Genomic DNA, 21,191 nt, shown 5'->3' with positions numbered 1-21,191 from the left:
CCAGTGCTTGAGAACTGGTTGTGCAGATTAACAGAAGGGATGGCACCAAATGTACAGCTGATGTCCTTTCTGTCCCGGCATCGGGTGATGTCCCACCCAGCCAGATGCAGCTTTTAGTTGGCCACTGGAGGAAGCAGTGAGGAGGAAGAGCACAGAGCAGGGCTCCCAGCTGGCTGCAGGTTGTGCTCCTGAGCAAAAGTGGTTTTCCTCAAAGTTTGTGTTCTTTAAATTGTGACAGGATTTCATAGGCAGGCCAAGTGAAAAGCACTGTGTAACTCAGTGGGTTCTGCTGAGAGCTCCAGGTCTGCTCCCAACAGGAGAGGTGCTGGAATTTCTCCCCCTAACTCACAATATTTTGAGTACCTTCATTATGGAAAATAGCAGTTCACTTGATTACATCATGGTGATGACCAGATCACCCCCAGCTTCCAATGCATGTGCTGCACTCCAGACAGGGACTGGCATTTCAGCCTCTGTTAGAAGCCAACTCAGTCACACCGGTACTTACAGATGTTATGAGATGATCATTTGCTGTGGCATTATCCCTGCCGTCATGTCTTCCTTAGCAATAGTTTTGAACTTGGCCAGGTGATGTTCTGTATGGGTGTGCTGTAATGGCCACAGTGAGGAGCTGCCCTGCCTGGCAGGATGTCTATGCCCCAGTGCCACAGAATGAGCACGTTCCAACATTTCGCTCTGTGACCGCAGCACTGGGATCTGGTTAGCAGCTGGAATGCCTCATCATTTTTATTTCTTAAAACAGAAAGCCCAGGGGTTGTCCTTTGCTTCCCAGAGCCATGTGTTGAGTTTACCTTTGCTTGAAGTGCTGTGCTGAGGGCTGCCTGCCTTCAGCAGTGAGTATGCTGAGCAAAGAAGTGTGATGGGAATGTGCACGGTGGTTAAAAACACAGGGTAAGCCAGAGCTCCTGAGAGGCAACGCGTCCAACAGGGACACTTTGTCTCGCTTTCCCCTTTCACTCTTCTTTGTAACATCTCTGCAGGAATAATAACCACAGTGTCTTAAGCAGGAAGGAAAAGAGCACATATCTTGTGTCTGTGTGCCCTCCTCACAAACAGCCTTTGTGCAAGGGACAGGAAACTGCATTTTCTTCGCCTTCTTCCCTCGGTGGGAATGTGATTTTTGGTGTTGAAGTCAGAGCAGTGCCTGTAGTGTCATGCCTGCTGCTTGGGGCTCTGTTTGCCTGTTCAGCTCGCTGCGTTGGCCCTCTCAAACGTGTGATGCTAAATCATACGAAGCCATAAAAAGGTCGTTAAAAATTGAGTGGGGATGGTAATGACACAGATGAGATACCCTGAGATAAATTGCTGCAGAGCAGTAAAGATAACAAAGGTTGACCCACGCTTGTGAAAGAAGTAATTCCTCCTGGGTCAGGATATTTTTATCCTTCTGAAGGCTGAGTTTGCTGCTTCCTAATACTTCGCACCACAGGGAGGTCTCTTGAAGGCAGGATGTCATGATAAGGATGAGCTGATTTCAGTGATGCTGCATCATTTGCAAATGAGCTGATCAGAACGAGAGGTTCTCATTGTGCCATATTCCGAAGAATCTCATATTTGAACACGGAGCTGTGAGTAGGGCTTTCTGTTCAGACAGAACACCCTGATGGTGTATTTGATTATCCACAGTTGAAGTATCGTTGTAAATAGGAGCTAGGAGTATGTAGATGGGAATGGCCCATGTTTATTGATGTAAGACTGAAAGATGCAGGCTTGGCTTGGGACAGGGGACAGGACAGCGTATTCTGGGGACATGCAAGTTCATGGCTGCTTACACCTTTCCTAGCCTAAAACTGAGGCTGTTCCAAAGCTGAATGTGGAGAAGAATCGAGGTGCTCCTCTGTAGGAGCAGCAGCCTGGAGGAATACTGCAGCTACCTGTGAGTGAAGTCAGTAGGTAGAAATGGAGAGATGGGATTTAAATGATTATCCTCTTAATTCTGAGGGCTGAAATGCCGAGGAACTGCTGATTATGAGTGCTGCACACTTGCAGTCATTCAGGTAGCAAAGTGTTTCGGCCGTGGGTGTGCAGATTAGAACAAACTCGCCAAACGAAGGATGATTCAGGATTGCAAGCCGCGTCTCTGCTGGCATCTGTTTTGTTTGTGAACCAAGCAATTGTTTGTGCTGCCGCAGGGATTTCCACCTGCAGCCGAGGCCAAACTGCTGCCGTGCAGCCCAGTGGCCCAGGGGAAAGCTTTCTAAGAGGCTTTTCTGTGCTGAAGAGCAACTTCAAGTGCTGCTGCGTCCATACAGCTGGCCTGCGGTCCCTCTTGTGGTTTTCCTCCAGGAAAACAGTTCAGCAGTTGGAGGGGGAACCGAGTCTGGCTCCTAAAAGTAGGGCAGGAGAAGGAGGCAGGCATGCAGTGATCTTGTGCTGTCACTCCTGGAGCAGTTAGGTTTTGTGGCAGGGAGCTGATGTAAGAACTTTTCCATCTGGGTTTACTTTGTGCCCACCTGGAGTGGCCTGGAGGTGGCTTGGCTTGTTGTGGGCTGGGTTGTCACCCTCCAGATCAGAAGGGCCTTTGGGCTTGCTCAGGGGTAGCTGAGAGCCACCTCTGGCCCCATGTGCTTTGTATAGCTATAACATATTTTGTTTCTGCTGTCATGTTCCTCCCAGAGAGATGAAAGCATTTTGTTGGCGTTCAGCTCACCCCAGCGAGGAGCACAGCCACTGCTGTTGTTAACAGTGAGTAACTGGAAGCCCAGAGGTTTTTCTCACCCAAGGTCAGAGTGGGGTTCAGTGACAGAGGAGACAGCGGCAGGCTCCTGAGTCACAGTCATGTGTTGGAACTGCAAGACCATTTCACCTCCAGCTATATAAATATAGAGAGATCCAAACTCCTTCCACAAGTCAAGAGACGGCGCAGGAAGCGGTGACAGAGCTGAACCACATCTCACCAGGCTGTCGAAGGCGGGGAGCTCAGGAGCAGCACTTTTCTGCCTGGAGATGGGAGAGTTTTGTTCCACAAGAAAAATCGTCGCTGGCTGCAGGAAGCAGAGAGCTGCATGACTCAGCTCTTTCTGAACCTGATGTGTGTACTTTGCCTGTTTATTCCCAGTACAGTCAGTACTGAGGGCGTCATGTTACGCAGCAGGCACAGTGTTTACTAACCAGCTCGGGAGCTGATCTAAGAATAACTTTTTTCATTTTTTTTGTTGGTAGCGATGATTTCTTGTTTTATTTTTACTTTTTGCTTTGTGCAGTCGGCAGCCTGAAGCTGGAGCTCTGCACAAAAAAGATGGGAAGGGTTTTCCCCAGCAAGCTGCTGGAATACATAAACACAAATATTATCGCCTTTCCCTCCATGGATAGCGACATTTCAAACACAGAGACATGAGGATGAAAGCTTCAGGAAAGCAAATTGCTGTGCCTTGGAAGTGTAGCAGCTCTGCAGCCATCCGTTCTGTTCCAGCTCAGGGTACTGTAGCTGCTGAACTTCAGGGATCTCAGTGCCAGCATTTGGATGCTTCTGAACCAGGATTTATATGCAGAGCAAAACTTGTTTCCCAGCCTTCCCTTCTGTGGTAATTTATTTAGGGACTTCTTGGGGCATCTCTTCTGTTGTACACCTTGTGCTCACTGTTTCAGCCATGGTGCTTAAAAGCCACACATTTCCAGCATGACAGAATATGATTATAATTACCTTGCGTACCTATTTAAATGGTTGGCATAGGAGAAGTCCAGATGAATATGTGCAATACTTTTAATCAGCCTACTTGTCTGCAAGGCAATGGATTGCTGTGATTTATTTTGATGCTTGTTTTAGTAGTATTTTAGGCTGCCATGTACTGCAGTTATCTACAAAGCACTTTTTTCTCTTTTCCCATTATGCTGTTTAACACAAATATCAGCTATGGCACACCTCCATCTAGCTTGAAGCATGCCAGACAGAAGCACGTGTTGTTGTGTAAGAGCTGTGAAACATGTTTGTTTATATGATGTTTGTTAATTCAGGTCCCTCTGTAGGGCCTTCCCCACTCCCAGGCATATGGATATCTCCTGCCAGCTGGGTGTCATCTGCAAACTTACTGAGGGTGCACTCAGTGCTCTCATCAAGCTCATCAGTGAAGATATCAAACAGGTTGTGCCCCAGCACTGACCCCTGGGGAACATCACTGTCACCGGCTGGATGCAACTCCATTCACCACCACTCTGTGGACCCTCAGCCAGTTCTTTACCCAACAAAGAATGCACCTGTCCCAGCTATGGGCTGCAGCTTCCCCAGGAGAATGCCTGTGGGAGGCAGTCAGGAGTTTTGCTGAACTCTAGGTAGACTACAGCTTTTCCCTGTGACTCTAAGATGATTACCTGGTCACAGAGGAGATGAGGTTGGTCAGACAGGACCTGCCTTTCATGAACGTGTGTTGACTGGGCCTGATCTCCTGAGTGCCCCACAGCTGCCATGTGAGCTCTCTGAGGACCATCTGCTCTGTGACCTCCTACAATTCATGTCATACTGCTGGGCCTGTAGCTCCCCGGATCCTCCTTCCAGCCCTTCTTGTAGGTGAGCATCAGATTAGCAGTCTCCAGGCATGTGGGATCTACCCTGCTGACCAGAACTGCTGATAAATGATGGAAAGCACCTTAGCTGTCACCTCTGCTCATTCCCATCAGCCCCACGGACTTGTGGCAGTCCAGGTGGAGCAGTAGATCTGTTTCCTCCTCAATTTGGGGGCTTATTCTGCTCCCAGTCCCTCTAGGTAGGAGTGCTGAGTGCCCTGAAGATAGTTGATCTGATTATTATGGACAGAAGAAGGCTTTGAGAACCTCAGCCTTGTCCTCAGTGATAATGTTTGCCACTGCATCCAGTAAAGGATGGAGATTCTCTTTGGCTCTCCTCTTGCTGTTAATTTATTTGTAGAAACAAATTATCTTCAGTAATAGCGACTAGATTAAGTTCTTGCTGGACTTTCACCTTCTTAATTTTCACAGAATTGTAGGGGTTGGAAGGGACCTCCAGAGATCATCGAGTCCAACCCCCCTGCCAAAGCAGGTTCCCTACACCAGGTCGCACAAGTAGGTGTCCAGGTGGGTCTTGAATATCTCCAGAGAAGGAGACTCCACCACCTCCCTGGGCAGCCTGTTCCAGTGCTCCGTCACCTCACCGTAAAGAAGTTCTTGCACACATTTGTGCAGAACTTCCTATGCTCCAGTTTTTGGCCGTTTCCCCTTGTCCTGTCTCCACATACCGCTGAAAAGAGTCTGGCCTCGCCACTTTGCCCCCCACACCTTAGATATTTTTAGACCTGGATCAGGTCCCCTCTCAGCCTTCTCTTCTCAAGGCTAAACAGACCCAGCTCACTCAGCCTTTCCTCATAGGAGACGCTCCAGGCCCTTCACCATCCTTGTGGCCCTCCGCTGGACTCTTTCCAAGAGATCCCTGTCTTTTTTGTACTGGGGAGCCCAGAACTGGACACAGTACTCCAGATGAGGCCTTACCAGGGCAGAGTAGAGGGGGAGGATCACCTCCCTCGACCTGCTGGCCACGCTCTTTTTAATGCACCCCAGAATGTCATTGGCCCTCTTGGCCACAAGGGCACACTGCTGGCTCATGGCCGACCTGTTGTCCACCAGGACACCCAGGTCCCTCTCCGCAGAGCTCCTCTCCAGCAGCTCATCCCCCATCCTGTACCAGTGCATGCGATTGTTCCTCCCCAGATGCAAGACTCTACGCTTGCTTTTGTTAAACCTCATCCAGTTTTTTTCTGCCCAGCTCTCCAGCCTGTCCAGCTCTCGCTGAATGGCGGCACAGCCTTCAGGCGTGTCAGCCAATCCTCCCAACTCCGTATCATCAGCAAACTTGCTGAGGGTGGCCACTACCCCCTCATCGAGGTCATTGATGAAGATGTTGAACAAGACCGGACCCAGCACCGACCCCCGGGGAACACCGCTGGTTACAGGCCTACAACCAGACTCTGCACCGCCAACGACGACCCTCTGTGCTCTGCCAGTCAGCCAGTTCTCAACCCACCTCACTGTCCACTCATCTATCCCATACTTCCTCAGCTTTGTTATAAGGATGTCGTGGGAGACAGTATCAAATGCTTTGCTGAAATCAAGGTAGGCCACATCCACTGCTTTTCCCCCATCCGCCCAGCCAGAGACAACATCATAGAAGGCTACCAGGTTGGTCAAGCATGACCTCCCCCTGGTGAACCCGTGCTGACTACTCCTGATAACCTCCTTTTCTTCCAGTTGTCTGGAGATGGAATCCAGCACAAGCTGCTCCATCACCTTTCCAGGGACAGAGGTGAGGCTGACTGGCCTGTAATTACCTGGATCTTCCTTCTTGCCCTTTTTGAAGACCGGAGTGACATTGGCTATCCTCCAGTCCTCAGGCACCTCCCCCGTTCTCCAAGACCTCTCAGAGATGACAGAGAGTGGTTCAGCAATCACCTCTGCCAGTTCCCTCAGCACCCATGGATGCATCCCATTGGGTCCCATGGATTTGTGATTTGGATTTTCTCTCTGCCTATCCTAGCAGTGTTCTTGTACTCTTCTCTAGCTGCCTGCCTGTCCTTCCAAGGGTGGTCAACTCTTTTTCCCAGAGTCTCAGCAGGAGTTCGTGGAACACTTCCTCTGCCTCCTCACCTGGTCAGCTGTTCTGCAACAGGCTCCCACTGGGATGTCTGCCTTGCTGGCCTTCCCCCCACCCTTACCCACAGGGACATGACATTCCCAGTCCTGACCTCATCATCAAAACAGTCCCTCACATATGGGGACACCCCACTGCCCTCCTTCATTGCCTATTCCTCCTGCAGAGCCCATGGCCCTCTGTTGCAGCTCTCTGGTTGTGAGTGTTCCCCTTGTGTTTTGGTGAGGGCAACTAAGTCAGATTTTGCCTGCTGCACAGTGGCTTTGAGCTCTCCTGTTTGCTGCCCATGCTGTGGGTATGGATGAGCTTCAGCTATTGGCCGTTGTGGTTGGGAACAGTGCCGGCTGCCCAAAGCATTACCTTGTTTTGATGATAGCTTAATAGCAGGAGGAGCCCATCAGTGGCTACTGTTTAAGCTTTTGTGTGATTAGTTTTTTATAACTTAATGCTATACTGACTCTGATAGGGTTTAAATGCTTAAACAAATTGGATACTGTGCTGCAGCATCTTGCGTTTGCCTCTCAGCCTTGCAAGTGTCAGAAATGACATCTGTTATCAATGAGGTGGCTGTATTTGAATGTGGCACTGTGTTTCAGAATGCCTGCTTTGCGGTCGTGCTGCTAAATGTTGAGTTGTTGGGCTTAGTGTTAGCTGCTCTTCCCTTTCTTAGGGATCCCTGTTTGGAGTTGGGTCAGTGGTACCGTGGAAATTGTATCTAACCTGGGCTTTTTTCTGTCGCGTGCTATTTAAGCCTGAAGAAAGCATGTTTTCCTGGGCCTGAAGAAGGGGAGGAATACTTGATATTTCCCCCTTTTCGCTGGGAGGAGGAACGGTTGGAGCTGTCTGGGGTAAGGCGTCTTCTCTTGAGATACAGGACAGGCATGGGAGTCTCCATCGTGTAGGATGTGAGAGGAGCACCCAGATGGACACAGAGCTGTTGGTCCTCCTGGGGGAGAGGAAGCCTTAATGTCACGATGGGCAGAAAGTCAGGAGTGAGGTAACATGGATGCAGGACTTCACTAGATGGTGGACAGAAAGACACCATTTCCTCTGCATCTCATTAGGGCTCAATTGTTTGATTGACTGAGAGCCCTCACTGCAGCACCGTTACTGCTGTGAGATATGTGAGATAGTGTTTACTATACAGCATGACATGAACAGCTCAAGCAGAATCACACTTGTCAAATAAAAGGGGAAAATATTTGATGCTGTATCTGACATCTCAAAAACTAGAAGGCAAATGACTTGTTAATGTGAGTTAGAGGCTTTGCCAGTGGTAAGAAAGGGAGGAAACACTGGTTTGAGAGGACTGGGCTAAGTGAGCTCCCCAGGAGGAGGGCAGCAGCAAGCCTGCCGGAGATTGCTGCTTCCGGAGCAGGAGCTGATGAAAGCATTTCATGGCTCTTGGCCCAGTCTTTTCTGTTGTGTTGGTATGAGTTGTTGCAGAATAACATTTTTCAGCTAAATATTCTACCCATTATTCTACATTCACAGCAAAGATCTGATGATATACTTGGAGACAGGGATTTTTATTATCTCCCTGACCCAAAAAGCAATGTGAAGATCAGGTGGAAAATAACAGAGCGTCCTTCTTAGTTAGCTTGTGCAGTGAGAGCACTGTCCTTCAGCGCTGTGTGCTTGTACTTGGATTTTGCTCAGTAATGATCAGTTTGGCTAAGTGGGGCAGTGAGGGGCCAGGCAGCATGATGCACCTTGAGTCTGGGACGTGAGCAATATGTGTGTTCTCCACATTCATCCACAATCCACCATTGGTAGAACTTCTGTTACACCTTGTAAGGGCTGGCTGATCCTCCCTTGAAGGCCAGGGCAGGCCTGCTTACCCTTGGCATGGTTTGCTGTCTCAGGCACAGAAGGTTTGCAGGCACTGCGTTTCAGGGCTTTGTGCTGTTCCTAAGCCACTGCTTGCGCTGTTTGCCTGAAACTGAGCTCCAAGCTTTACACTGGATCATCAACCCTGCTGCAAATCCTGTCTTGATTACTGTGGAACTATTGTTGCACAAGTTTCTTTCTTCTTTCTTTATGACATTATTATTTAAAGAAAAGGTAAGCTATGATTGTACTTGCTATTTTTTTAAGGGCGAGTACCCCAAGAAAACATCCTCAGAAAGGAGGAATGTCTTGTTAGAACGGTGATTGGTATAGCTCTAAAGCTATAGTTCATTATTTCTTTGGGCAAATAACATGGGGGGAGAGCATCTGGTAGTACAAATTGTTACAACCCATTGAAATCAGTGGAACTATGAAAATTTACGTAGCCAATGGTCTGTCTCACAGCTGTAACAATTTCGGAGGTTTCATTGTGTTGCAAATGCTTTATAGCAGCAGTGGTTTGTAGTAAATGCAGATGAACTTACTTGTAGATTGTGGAGGATTTGGCAGATATGCCTACAGCTCCAGCTCTCCCTGGAAATAGGTTCTAGCAGCCTTCTGGGAACTGCGTGGCCAGAGGGACCAGACCACAAAGTTGTGATGACAGAGTTGCACTGGTGTGTGCTTGTCACTATGTTTTCCATGGTGGCACTTCTGTACTTTCATTTGGTTGGATCCTTGGCAGAGAAGGCTTTTGCCATCATAATCACCCGATCTGTTTGTGTGTTGTCTTTATCTTGATGGTAATCAACGGTCCGTCTTGATGATGCATTCAGTTTTCCACCTTCTGGCACAAATCCTTGGGTACATTCATGTTGTGTTTACTTTCTTGTTTCCTGGCAGGCTCCTTACCCCTCAGGACAGAATGCAGCTCCAACCACACTGGTGTACCCTCAAGCCCCGCAAACAATGAACACTCAGCCTCAGACCCGCTCGCCGGTAAGGCAGCTCACCTTTGCTTTATCTCTTTTCTTCCTTGTTTGCGTGGTTCTCTGTGTGTATGTGCGTCTGCAGCACTTGGCCACTTCTCTGGAAAGTCAGTTTTACCGAACTGGAAGCACATTCCAAATGGCAAATCTTGACTGAATATGCAGGCGTTGTCCTCATAGGATAATTTTCTTTATCAGAAAAGAAACGATGGAGGGATTCTCATCTACATTCAAATAACATGATTTATTTTTAGCATAGTTGCTTTCAAGTTCACTTCATTTTAAAATTAGATTCATTACGAGTCTTTCTCTTTGCTTCATTTTTTTTTTTTCTCTTTAAGGAAGTATTTGCTAAGTGGTAGCACAAAGATCAGTAAATGAAAGCGCTTCTCTGCAGCCACACTCAGTCCCCAGTGGCCTGTGGACTTTACTCAGTGCCACTGGATCAGTTCTACCCATTTATCTCTTAGCTGTAGGTAGGTGCTCACTCATGGAAGGTAGAGCTTCTGTGTCCCTCCATCTTGCTGTGGCAAACCCCCTTCCATCTGCCTTCAGGTTTGGTTGTCCTCCGCAATCTTTTTGTACTGCTCTGCTGTGACGAGCCTTTGGTTCCCTGAGCTCTTGTTGGCAAATCTCAGCTTGTAGTGCAGTACCATGTGGTGCTAGGAGACCTTCCTGTGGCATTGCATGCTTAGCCCCATGCTGCAGGCCTCCTAGCGTGCTGCCCTGGTGCCGAAAGCCTCAGGTAGCCAAAGGACTAGCAGTCCTGCATCTCTTGTGAACCTGCATATGCGTCGCAACACTTCAGGTTACCTGTGAAACCACTGCACCATTCCCAGCACTCTTCTCTTTTTAGAGTAAGATGAATGCTGCTGAAGCGTGGCAACTGAAAGCCTCCAGGTACAGTACAGGGCTAGCTTACCCTGTGTGACCGCACTGATGTGCGTGCCCCACTCTTGGGGGTTCTGCAGGAGGCTGCAGGAGGGTTAGTTCTGAGAGCTGCTGACCTCTGTGCCATGGGTGAGCCAATTAATGCCAGGTTTGATGAGGTGATGGGGACCCCACCAGATCCCACTACTTTCCTAGTCCCCTGTTCTGATCAGTAGCATGGGATACTGATGGTAAAGCTCTTTGCTCAGTAAGTATATTCAGCGTCTTTATCTTTAATTGTTGAAAAGCAAAAATAAATTGATATGGTTAGAACTGGAGCAAAACCTGACTGAAGAGCTGCATCTCTAAACCAGTTTTTTTGACAGCCCAGCAGAACAGTGCCAATACATTGCACAGACAACTGGAAGAGGAGGAAGGTTTTGGAACAGAGTCCGGTTTACAGGTCCCTGGCTGGAAGAGGCTGGATAAAATACTGCATTGTAAGCAATATAACAAACTGTACTCCTTCTTGCAGGCAATTGTGCCGATGGCACTGTTTTATTTCTTTATTTCTTTTTTTTTTTTTTTACCACATCTTTTTGTTGGCTGATCTACAGAAATGCACTGATTTGCTTCTTTGCTAAAAGCATGAGCTCCCATGGCAGTTCCTGCCGGGTTAAGTGGCGACAGAACATCCAAAGTTGAGTTGAAGTTTGGAGGGTCTGACCTGTGAGGATGGAGACCAGAGTGACTTTGGGTTTTCTGCTCAGCAGATAATGTTTTCAGGAGATTTGACCAAAAACGTGTCAAATTGTAGAGGTTTGGCCATTACTAAAGAGGTACTGAAGAAGAATTTGCCTGCAGTTGTCAGTCATTTCTCTGTGGTCTTGAACCATTTTTTTTTTTTAACTCTCATGTATGCAGTTTTTGCCATCTGCTCTGCTAGTGACCATTTCCACCCCCATTACTAAAAGCCACGCACATAACATTCCATTCCCCCCACCCCAAAACAAATGCAAGGCCAGCCACTCCTGGGCCACTCTTGCATTTTGTTTTGGCCTTGGTTTACTTTATTATTATTATTATTATTATTATTATTATTATTCATTTATTTTTAACCTTCTTTTTTGGTGGTGAGGGGGGGTGCAGAGGGCAGAGGAAGGCGGCAGGATGGCCCTGCCACCCACACATGACTCCGTCGTCCCGCTGCGGTGATGCTGCTGGTGCGGCTGGAGCTCCCTCCATGCGGTCTCTGCATCCCAGGGCCATTGGCAATTGCACGGCTCAGGCTTTTCTGTTCCTCCCAGGACAACTGCCTTTGCAATCCCAACTGGCTTCACGTGTTGTCCCCATTAGCTTCCTAGCGTTGCCGCTGTGGGATAGCAGGAATGTCAAGGTGCAGCTCCAGCAGGGGGAAGGAGAATGAAATTCAAGTTGACTGACACTGCTGCAGATGACCTGTTAGGTGATGGCAGCACCGGCTGCCTGTTGTACATCTGCCAAAGCCCACGCTGGTGTTTGTGCCATCTAGCAGTGGCTCTTTCCGGATAGGTGCTCCCTGCGCCTGACCACCAGCAGCAGATAGCGGCCGTGCCCAGGTGCATGCTGCCAGGTTTCCCCACCGAGCTGTCCTTTCATCCTACAGCCCTCGGAAGAGCAAAGCATCTGTTTGAATCCAAGCCAGCAGTGACTACAGTTTGTTCTGTTGCTTACAGCTGCTAATAGGAATGAATCCTGTCAACCTGAACTGTTTTTTTTTTTTTTTAAAAGGAAAAAAAAAAAATTAAAAAAATCAATAGCCAGTGGTGACCAGTGCAAATAGATCAGGGTATTTTTCACTAACTTTGAGGTTTTGTTTTTATTTATCTACGTTTTTTTTCTTGTAACACATTGCTGCTCACGCTGGCATAGTCTCTGGCTTCCTAAGGTGTAAGCATCAGTTCTTGTTGAGAACAAATCTTTCCTGCAGAACAGTGATAAGAGAGGCGTTTTGGCCCTCAGGTTAAGCAGCACGAGGCTTTTGTACCCCATCATGCTCTTTTTAGTGCTTCTAAAACACATCTGATGTATTTATTTTTCACTGGCATATAGCAAGGTGTGCAGCCACACCAGAAAGGCCTCTCTCAGCCTTTCCAGGATCAGCGCTATTCCTTCTTCTCAAATGCCCAACACTTTTTGGGGGAGTTCTTCCTGAGGAACAGGGACCCAAAGTGCATCCATCTCTACTAGGCTCCCACAGGCTGAAGTTTCCCACAGCAGCTGCTGGTCAGCAGGTTTTTGGTCTGAAGAGCTGAGAACCTTCTGTGTTTTTTCTTATCTGGAAAGCCAAGGGAGATTGTTCAGGAGTGGCTGTTGGGGGAGGGGATGTCATTGGGTGAGTCAGTGCAGGTGATTCTGTGTGAGCTCTCATGGTAGTCACTGTGTGTGCATTTCCTCATTTCTGAAGGTTTTTGACTTTCCACCCAGATGTTGCAGTGAGGTGAAGGTAGAGGGAGTGTGTGAACATCGGTATTAGAGACATGGAAAATGAGTGATTAAAATGTTTATTAGGGAGAAAATCAGGTGGACCAGTGAATATTTAAACTTGCATCTTGTATTTAATGCTACTGAAATAGCAGGGATGTAGGGCTGGAAGTCATTCCCACTCCACTTATTCTCTTGTTACAAGAGTCAGTAATGAGCAGCCAGTTTTGATCACTTTTCTGATTAGTCCTTTTCTACCATGGGATCTGTGGCAGCCCTCAGAGTCCCAGCAGGGGGACGTGGGGCAGCGCTGGGCAGTGCTGGGCAGAGAAACATCGCAGTGGGACCTGGTCTCATTGCTCCCTTTAATTGTTGGAGCTGTCACCCATAGGTGTACCTGTTCTCATCTGAGAATTCTGCTGATTATGCTGAGAATTAAGAGCTGAAGTACCTAACTTGGCTTCTTTAAGAGGATACCTTGTCATCTTTATTTATATTTTCCATTTCTTGCATTCATTTTTATTTTAACAACCTGTTACTTATTGGAAGATGTTTTAATGTTGACCAAGCATGTTGAATTCTGAATGCTTTTCTCCCTGTGTAACCCAGGCGGGTGGGAAGCAATGTGCCCCACGCTCGGGGCTGGGGGCTCTCCTGTTCCCAGTGCCAGCAGTGCCCGTGGGGGCATAACCCGTGTCCTTCAGACGGGCTGACAACCCCTCCCCATTACGGACTGGGGAGTGGCTCTGAGGCCAGCTGCTTTCACCGTTTACCTCCACTATAAACAGCTGAAAACCTTCACCGCTGCTTCTTTGAGTTTTTCCCTGGGCAGGGTAATGAATGCCTGCACTGCCCCAGAGCACCTCTAAACGACCGGCAGCTTTGGCTGTTTGTCCGCCAGCTCCGCAGCAGCGCACACTCCCCGCAGCGGTGTTCACCCGTTCTATCTCAGTACCTGTCTGTCACTGTCCTGCAGCAGAGCTTTGACTGTTTGTGGTTTTTCTTGTGGGTTTATTTTTGCATAGAGTGTGACATTTTGGTTTCGTTGTGGTGTTTCTGACTCTTTGTGCCTTTCCTTTTGTGTTTGTTTCTCCCGCCTTTCCCCAGTTTGCAGCGGGGCCTCGACCTGCCCATCACCAGGTACAGTACCCTGCCCCTTCATTATCATCCTAAACTAATCTGCTGGGGGAGGGGGTGGTCAGAGGCTGTCACCCACTAACCTGGGGCGGAGGCCGGCTTCGGAGCCCCGTTCCTAGCTGCTAGCACCCACATAACCCGCTAACAAGCTGCCTGCAATGCGGAGTAACACGTAGCTCCAGTTTGGTGTCACTTGCAGTCATTAACCACCCCACTTACACCATTTCTATAGGAATGGAGAAGCGTAGAGGTTGCCAGGTATGTGTGAGATTTGCTTGCCTTTTCAAATCGCTAGAAGCTCACGTTTCTCAAAGCACCCAGTGGATTATGTTGCCTGAGCTGAAGACTTCGACGCAAGCTGGGCATTCACATCCTTCCGAAAATCCTACTTTTTAAACTCAGAAATTCAAATTCATTCATTCCTTGTGTATATTCCTGGTTATCTGTTGTCATTACATTGCTCAGTGTTTTCTTTCCCTCAGTATATGAAATCCAGACATTAAGAATCTTTTCAGCATTCCTGGGCATCATCACTTCACTAAGAGGAGCAAAAGTAAGGAATAGTTTTGAAAGTCAAGAGGAGCCCTTGTTGGTAGGGAGGACAAAATAGCAGAGGGATCTGGACAGACATACAGCTCTGTTCTGACCTGTCCAAAGTTGTCTTCTCCATCAGCCCCAACCATCGTCTGTGCCGAAGTGTTTTGTCAGGTGTCTCTGGGGACTGGTTTTGTTCCCTCTTGCAGCTTTAGCAGGGGGAGAGGTGAGCCACCTGGGTGTGTGGGGCAGCAGAGGAGGGGCACAGTGGTATGGGAAGTCTCTCCCAGCTTGGTCATTTCCATGTCATTCTTCCTTCTTAAGTTCTTTACAGAGAGAGTGGTGAGGTAGGTGCTGGAACAGGCTGCCCAGAGAGGTTGTGGATGCCCTGTTCCTAGAGGTGTTTAAGGCCAGATTGGATGGAGTCCTGGACAGCCTGGAGTAGTATTAAATGGGGAGATTGGTGGCCCTGCCTATGGCAGGGAGGTTGGAAATTCATGATCCTTGAGGACCCTTCCAACCATGGCTATTCCGTGATTCCTTGAAAAGAGCCCATCTGTTTGCACTACATTAGTGGAAAAAAAATAATTTAGTTAACTCTAACAGTGTTGGGACAAGCTTACGTCACAGAAGGTGTGTTCCAGGAGAGCTGTAGGTGTCATATCACTCCTGCTGGTCTGAGGGGCTTGGTGCTACAGCAGTGCATGCCTTTGTGACAGCAGGTAAGTGGGACATTGATCAGCTTTGTGCTTTGTTCCTCAACGAGCAGGAGGCAGGCATGCACCCTTCCAGAGCAGGACACAGAAAAAGGCTTAAAGAGTAGAATGAGGTGTTTGCTGGAATTATTTGTTTGCAGGCAAACATCATGTGAGAGAGGGAAATGATTTTTTGCATGGCAAGGGATTGCATTGACAGGCAGTGGTGGAGGAATGTTTTGCAAGGATTACCGTGCAACATGCAGAATGACAGAGTGTCTTGTTTAGGTATTGTTGTTCTTGACCTTAACTTCGTCTCTGTGTTGATATTATATGATATTGATAATGCATGGTGGGAAACTTCTGTCACCCTGACGTTGGCTGGAAAAGCAACACTGCCACACGCACAGCGTCCAGGAGATTCCTGCAGCACAGTGAAGATGACTTTCTGACGCAGGTGATGGGGGACTCAGTGAGGAGAGATTACTGCTGGACCTGGTTCTTACAAAATGGGACTGGCAGGGGATATGAAGATTAGGGGCAGCCTTGGATACGCATGACCATGAGATGGTGAAGTTCAGGATCTTGCATGGAAGAAACAAGGCAATAAGTAGGATTGCAATCCTGGACTTCAGGGAAGTCAACTCTGACCTCTTCAGGGATTGCTTGGAAGTATCCCATTGGTTAGAATGTTGGAAGGTAAGGGGGCCAAGAAGGTTGGTTGACATTCAAGCATCGTTTCGTCCAAGCTTAAGATCTGTGTATCCCTGTGAGTAAGAAATCAGGCAAAGGTCACAGAAGACCCATGTGGATGTGCAGTTTGCTCATGGAAAAACTCAAATGGAAGAAGAAAGCTTATGGAGTGTAGAAAAAGGGTCTGGCCACTTTGGAGGAATATAAAAACATTGTCAGGGCATGCAGGGATAAAGTCAGGAAGGTTAAGGCCCAGCTGGAATTAAATTTGGCAAGGGAGGTCAAGGACAAGAGGAAGGGCTTTGTTAAGTATGTCAGTAGCAAAAGGAAGACCAGGAACAGTGTGGGCCTGCTGCTGAATTAGTGGGTGTCCTGGTAACAAGGGACACTGAGAAAGCAGAATTACTGAACGTCTTCTTTGCTTTGGTCTTTTCTACTGAATCTGGCACTCAGGAATTGCAGACCATGGAGATAAGGGAGAGTCTGGAGGAAGGTAGACTTCCCCTTGGTTAAGGAGGATCTGGTCAGAGGTCATCGAGGCAAACTTGACACATGCAAATCCATGGGCCCTGACTGGCTGCAGTCATGGGTGTTGAGGGAGCTGGCAGAATGATTGCTGAACTGCTCTCTATGATCTCAGAAAGGTTGTGGGGAATGGGAGATGTGCCTGAAGACTGGTGGAAATCCGCTGTCACTCCAATCTTCAGAAAAGGCAAGAAAGAGGAGCCGGGCAACTCTGTGTGTCAGCTTCACCTCCATCCCTGGAGAGGTGATGGAGCGGCTTATTGTGGTGTCATCTCCAAGCAAGTGGAAGAGAAGGAATATCAAGAGTAGTCACTATGAGTTCAGCAAGAAGAAATCATACTTGACCATGATGTCGTGACCGGGTCATGAGGAGAACAGTGAATGCTAACTTGATGCCAGCAAGACTTCTGACACTGTCTCCCTTAACATCCTCATAGGCAAGCTTGGGAAGTATGATATAGACAAGTGGACAGTGACGTGGATTGAGAACTGGCTGACTGGCAGAGCTCAGAGGGCTGTGATCAGTGGCATCTAGTTGGAGGCGTGTAGCTAGTGATGTTCCCTGGCAGTCAGTACAGGATCTGGCCATGTTCAGCATCCTCATCAATGACCTGGATGAAGGGAGAGATGCGCCCTCAGCAAGTTTGCTATGATACAAAGTTGGGAGGAGCGGCTGACAGGTGTGTTGAATGTCAGGTGTGACATTCAACCAAGACCTGGACAGACTGGAGAGTTGGGCAGAGAGGACCCTGATGAGGTTCAGCAAGAGCAAGTGTAGAGTCTCGCACCTGGGGAGGAACAACTGCAAGCATCAGTACGGACTGGGGGCTGTGCTGCTGGAGAGGAGCTCAGAAGAGAAGGACTTTGGTGTCTTGTTGGCCAGCAGTGTGCCCTGGTGGCCAGGAAGACCAGTGGGACCCCCGTGTGCATGGCACAGAGCGTGACCTGCAGAACGAGGGAGGTTCTCCTCCCCTCTGCTCTGCACTGGGGAGGCCACATCTGGAACACTGAGCCCAGTGCTGGGCTGCTCAGATCAAGGCAGGCAGGGAGCTGCTGGGGAGAGCCCAGGAGGGCTACAGAGAGATCGGGGCCTGGAGCATCTCCTGTGTGAGGAAAGGCTGAGAGCCCTGGGGCTGTTCAGTGTGGGGGGGAGAAGGCTGAGAGGGATCTGAGCAACACTTAGAAATGTCTGCAGGGTGGGAGGCAAGTGGATGGGGCCAGGCTCTTTTTGGTGGTGCCCAGAGACAGGACGAGGGGCAATGGGCACAAACTGGAACCCAGAAGTTCCATATGAATGTAAGAAAAAATATTTTCATTTTGGAGGTGGCAGAGCTCTGGAACAGGCTGCCCAGAGAGGTGGGGCAGTCTCCTTCTCTGGTGATATTCACAATCCACCTGGAAGCTTTCCTGGGCATCCTGCTCCAGGGAGTTAGCAGGGGGTTGAACTGGGGGATCTCCAGAGATCCTTTCCAACTCCTGTGATTCTGTTTTTATTGTGTTTGTCAATCAATAGTTATTTCATAGGTTGATACTAATACAAATTGTGGTTTGTTAATAAGTCTTGTAATGATTACCAGGTTGGTGGAAGCAGAACCTGAAAGAGTTGGCTCTGTGGTGAGGCAGGTCATCCCTTCAGGAGATGCTCACAGTGCCGGCAGGGCTCACTGATGGCACTGCAGCTCCCTGCTGTCATAACGGGTTAAAACTTTCTTTGGATCCAGCTGTGACCCTGTCACCAGTTAGCATTTGTAATTTCCCAACCGTTTTCCTGACTTGGGCACCCTGTAACTTTTAATCCCAACGCCAGTGGTTGCCCACCATGCAGACTGAGGGCATGGAGAAAGGGATTTTTGCTACTGACCTGTGCAGAGGAGTGACAGCTGTTGGGGTGAATTCATTGCAGAACCAACATGAGGAGGAATTTGAGTCTAATATAGATTATTCTTCTTCCATGAACTGGGAAAATGTAGTCTGCTGAAATAGAGAAAAATCATGGAATATGAGCAGCAGGCTTTGAGGCTGATTTTGTACCCTAAAGACTCCGAAGTGCATCTCCCACAGTGGTGCTGCTGTGTCTTAGGGCGATGTAACGTGTTCTTGCAGGAAGGCAGCAGCACAACGAGGTTTGTAACGATCTGTGCGATGCCATTAATATGCCTGTTATTGATCCTGCGTCTTTTGCAGTCAAGGGATGGATTACTCTTTAATGTTATTTCTTGTAATTATTAAATCTTCGGAGTCCTCAAATTAGCACGGTTCAAGCACCTGAAGATGGTGGGGGCAGCTGTATCAGCAGTCTCTTCTTGGTTGGGAATGCTCCAGTGGTCCCAATCTGGCCAGTGCTATAGCAGGTGTCATCGAAGTCTATGTGACAGAAAATGTTAAGATGAGATTTAGGATGCTGTGCTGAGTGAATAGCAGCTGAAGTCCGACGGAAACAACCACAGTGTTTCTGATTAAAAGTCAAATGTGCGTAACTAATCCTTGCTGCTGGTAGCACAGCTATGGAGGCATAGCTGGGAAGCCTGGCATTCTAGTAGGGAGCAGAAGGGTGCAATCGAAGATTTTGCAGCGGTATTTTTGCATCTGCTGTCCACTTGTGGCTTCCTGCACAGCCCAGGGGTGCTGCCTTGGTCTGGGTTTGGAAATCCCACATCCCACTGTGTGCACAGGGTGTCCGTGTTTGTATTCTTGTTGGCATGAAGCTATTGGGTCACCTTGTTGCTTCGGATCCTCACAACTGGAAATAGCAGTTTTCTTTGAAGCTGGAGTCTAAAAATGCAGAATAACCTTTAATTTGGGAAACAACTTCAGGAGCACATGGGATATTTTAGAATGGATGCTTTGAAGAGGCCACTATAATTAAAAACAGAAATGAATGTAAGTATAAACTCAAAGGTTGCATGGCTTATAGTTGTATTTGAGGTGAGTTTACTGGTTGTGGCAGGCTGAGTTGTAGCTCATTGCAGTTTTATTTGGGGTTGTGTGAGTTCTTCTGAGTGTGGCTTATACAGCGAAGGCATCAGCTGCGTGCTGATGCGTGCTCAGAGCCTTGCGGTGCTGAGAGGTCGGAGATTTGTTGCCAGAGTTCATTTGGTCATGGGGGATGAATGAACCTTTTGGTGACTTATGGCCAGCAAGTTGAGCTTTGCTTTTACTGCCTTTCTCTGCAGTTCTATGCGGGGCTCCGTGGACCATTGCAGCTTCCAGCCTCACTGCAGTGGAGCAATCTGAGCAGTGCCCAGTGCGTGCCATGTGCTCTGCTGTCCCCGGGAGCTGCACTGCTCAGTAGAGCTTTCAGAGCATTTCCCTGGGAGTGAGGACTGAGAAATCTGGAGTCAATAGGAAATCAATTAAGATGCAGCAGAGGTTTATCAGGAGGCTGGCACTTGCTTTGGTCATTTATTTGCCAGCTTGGAAATCTGGTGTCTCTTACGGCAACTCTTCAGCAGGCAGTGCCTGGGACCACAGAGTCGTGTGAGGGAGGAAAATTAAAGCAGAATATGCTTAATAAGAGGATATTGGGATGTCTATAAGGACTGATTGGGTAAGTGGCAGAGCAGTGCTGAGAGAGTAGGCAGGAGGTTCATGGTGGATTTCCTTCATTGATCACCTGGCACAAAGAGCAGGTAATGTCTGCAGCAAACTTAATAAGTACAAGGCTGGGAAGTACAGGCAGCATAGGGAGCCTGTGTGAGAAGGACCAGTGCAGTGGAAGCAAGGTGCAATTCAGCATCACAGAAAGCAGACCCTCACACTTCAGTACCAAGGGAAATACCAAGTGTTGGCTGGAACCGCCCGTGTGATGCCATCGTTACATGAGCAAGAGCAGTTATTTCCAGTTGGAACAGGGAGTTATTACTGCTGTGTTAGGAAATAGTGGCAAAACCATGTCTGGGGTATGTGTGTGATTATTCTTTTCTTATTTTCCACCAAGATTTCCTTGCGCAGATATAGGGAGGGCTGCTGAGATGATGAGAGCTTGTTGAGCAAGCAGACTGGAAGAGTTTAGCTAGCAGAGGTGGACAGATGAGGAGTGAGACTGGGACTTGAGGACCGCAGCTCAGTTCTTCTCTGCTTCCTTGTTGACTGGAGAGTGTTTTGCACTAATTTGACCATTGCTGGGATATACAGGGCTTTTTGATGGCAGTGGGCTGGGAAGGGTTCTGTCAGAAGCATCAGAGCACCTTTTTTCTGGCTCTGTGTGGGTACTGTGTGCTCCAGGCCAAATTCTGCTTTTTCTGGAAGAAAGGGGGGCAGAATGTCTGTTTTTAACCTCCTGGCATTCTCCTGTAGGGTACCATTAGCATTACTTGAAAATGGTGTCTGTGTGGGCCCCCCTTTGACTTTCAAGACAAATCTTTTAGCAGACCAAATCAGCATAGTAAAATATTTCTGTAAATGACTTTGAATATTGCTAGTTTAGCTTCGAAGGGACATAAGAGAGGAGAAAGCATCAAGAAGTCTGTCAGTGCAGTGTTTGGGCAGTAAAACCCATAAACAAACCTGTTGCACAGTGCTCTGAAATCTGGTTTTCTTGTGTATTTTAATTTGACTTACAGGAACTGGAATAACTCAAAGTAATGCAGACTTTGCTGGAGTCCTCTGTGGCTGGCTCTTCCACATCCTCCTGTTGTCTTGTTTGGAATAATGGATCTGCTTCTTTTCTTGCTGTGTCCTTCTTCCTAGAAGTAATGAGAACCTTATTTTTTTTCCTTCCTCTCTGGATCCGAGCTCCCTCTGTGGTGGTGTGGGCAGTGTTGTGTAGAGGTTGTTGGTTTGGTTGGTTTGCTTGCTTAACCCCAAGTTTCCTTGCTGGAGGTTCTCTTTCTGCCATAA

The 21,191-nt window shown here is 48.2% G+C and overlaps 1 protein-coding gene across 12 annotated transcripts in view; it reads left to right on the top strand.

Moving 5' to 3' along the window:
- The window catches only part of EIF4G3 (eukaryotic translation initiation factor 4 gamma 3), a 104,868-nt gene that overhangs the window by 28,637 nt on the left and 55,040 nt on the right, over positions 1–21,191 (top strand). For 8 of the 12 annotated variants that reach the window (XM_090122891.1, XM_090122893.1, XM_090122892.1 and 5 more), the window contains 2 exons: positions 9,350–9,445; positions 13,876–13,908. The exons of 1 other annotated variant lie outside the window; for it this stretch is intronic. In XM_090122891.1, the coding sequence (XP_089979017.1) occupies positions 9,350–9,445; positions 13,876–13,908 (129 nt within the window). Of the gene's footprint in view, positions 1–9,349; positions 9,446–10,691; positions 10,806–13,875; positions 13,909–21,191 lie in introns of all 12 variants that reach the window. 3 more of the 12 variants (XM_090122887.1, XM_090122885.1, XM_090122895.1) reach the window with 2 other exon arrangements.

The sequence above is a fragment of the Phasianus colchicus genome, chromosome 22 (genome assembly GCF_987193195.1).
Source record: "Phasianus colchicus chromosome 22, bPhaCol1.hap1.1, whole genome shotgun sequence".
In the NCBI taxonomy this organism is placed as follows: Eukaryota; Metazoa; Chordata; class Aves; order Galliformes; family Phasianidae; genus Phasianus; species Phasianus colchicus.
The sequence above is the reverse complement of the archived record's forward strand: the minus strand, read 5'-3'. Positions and strand labels throughout refer to the sequence as shown.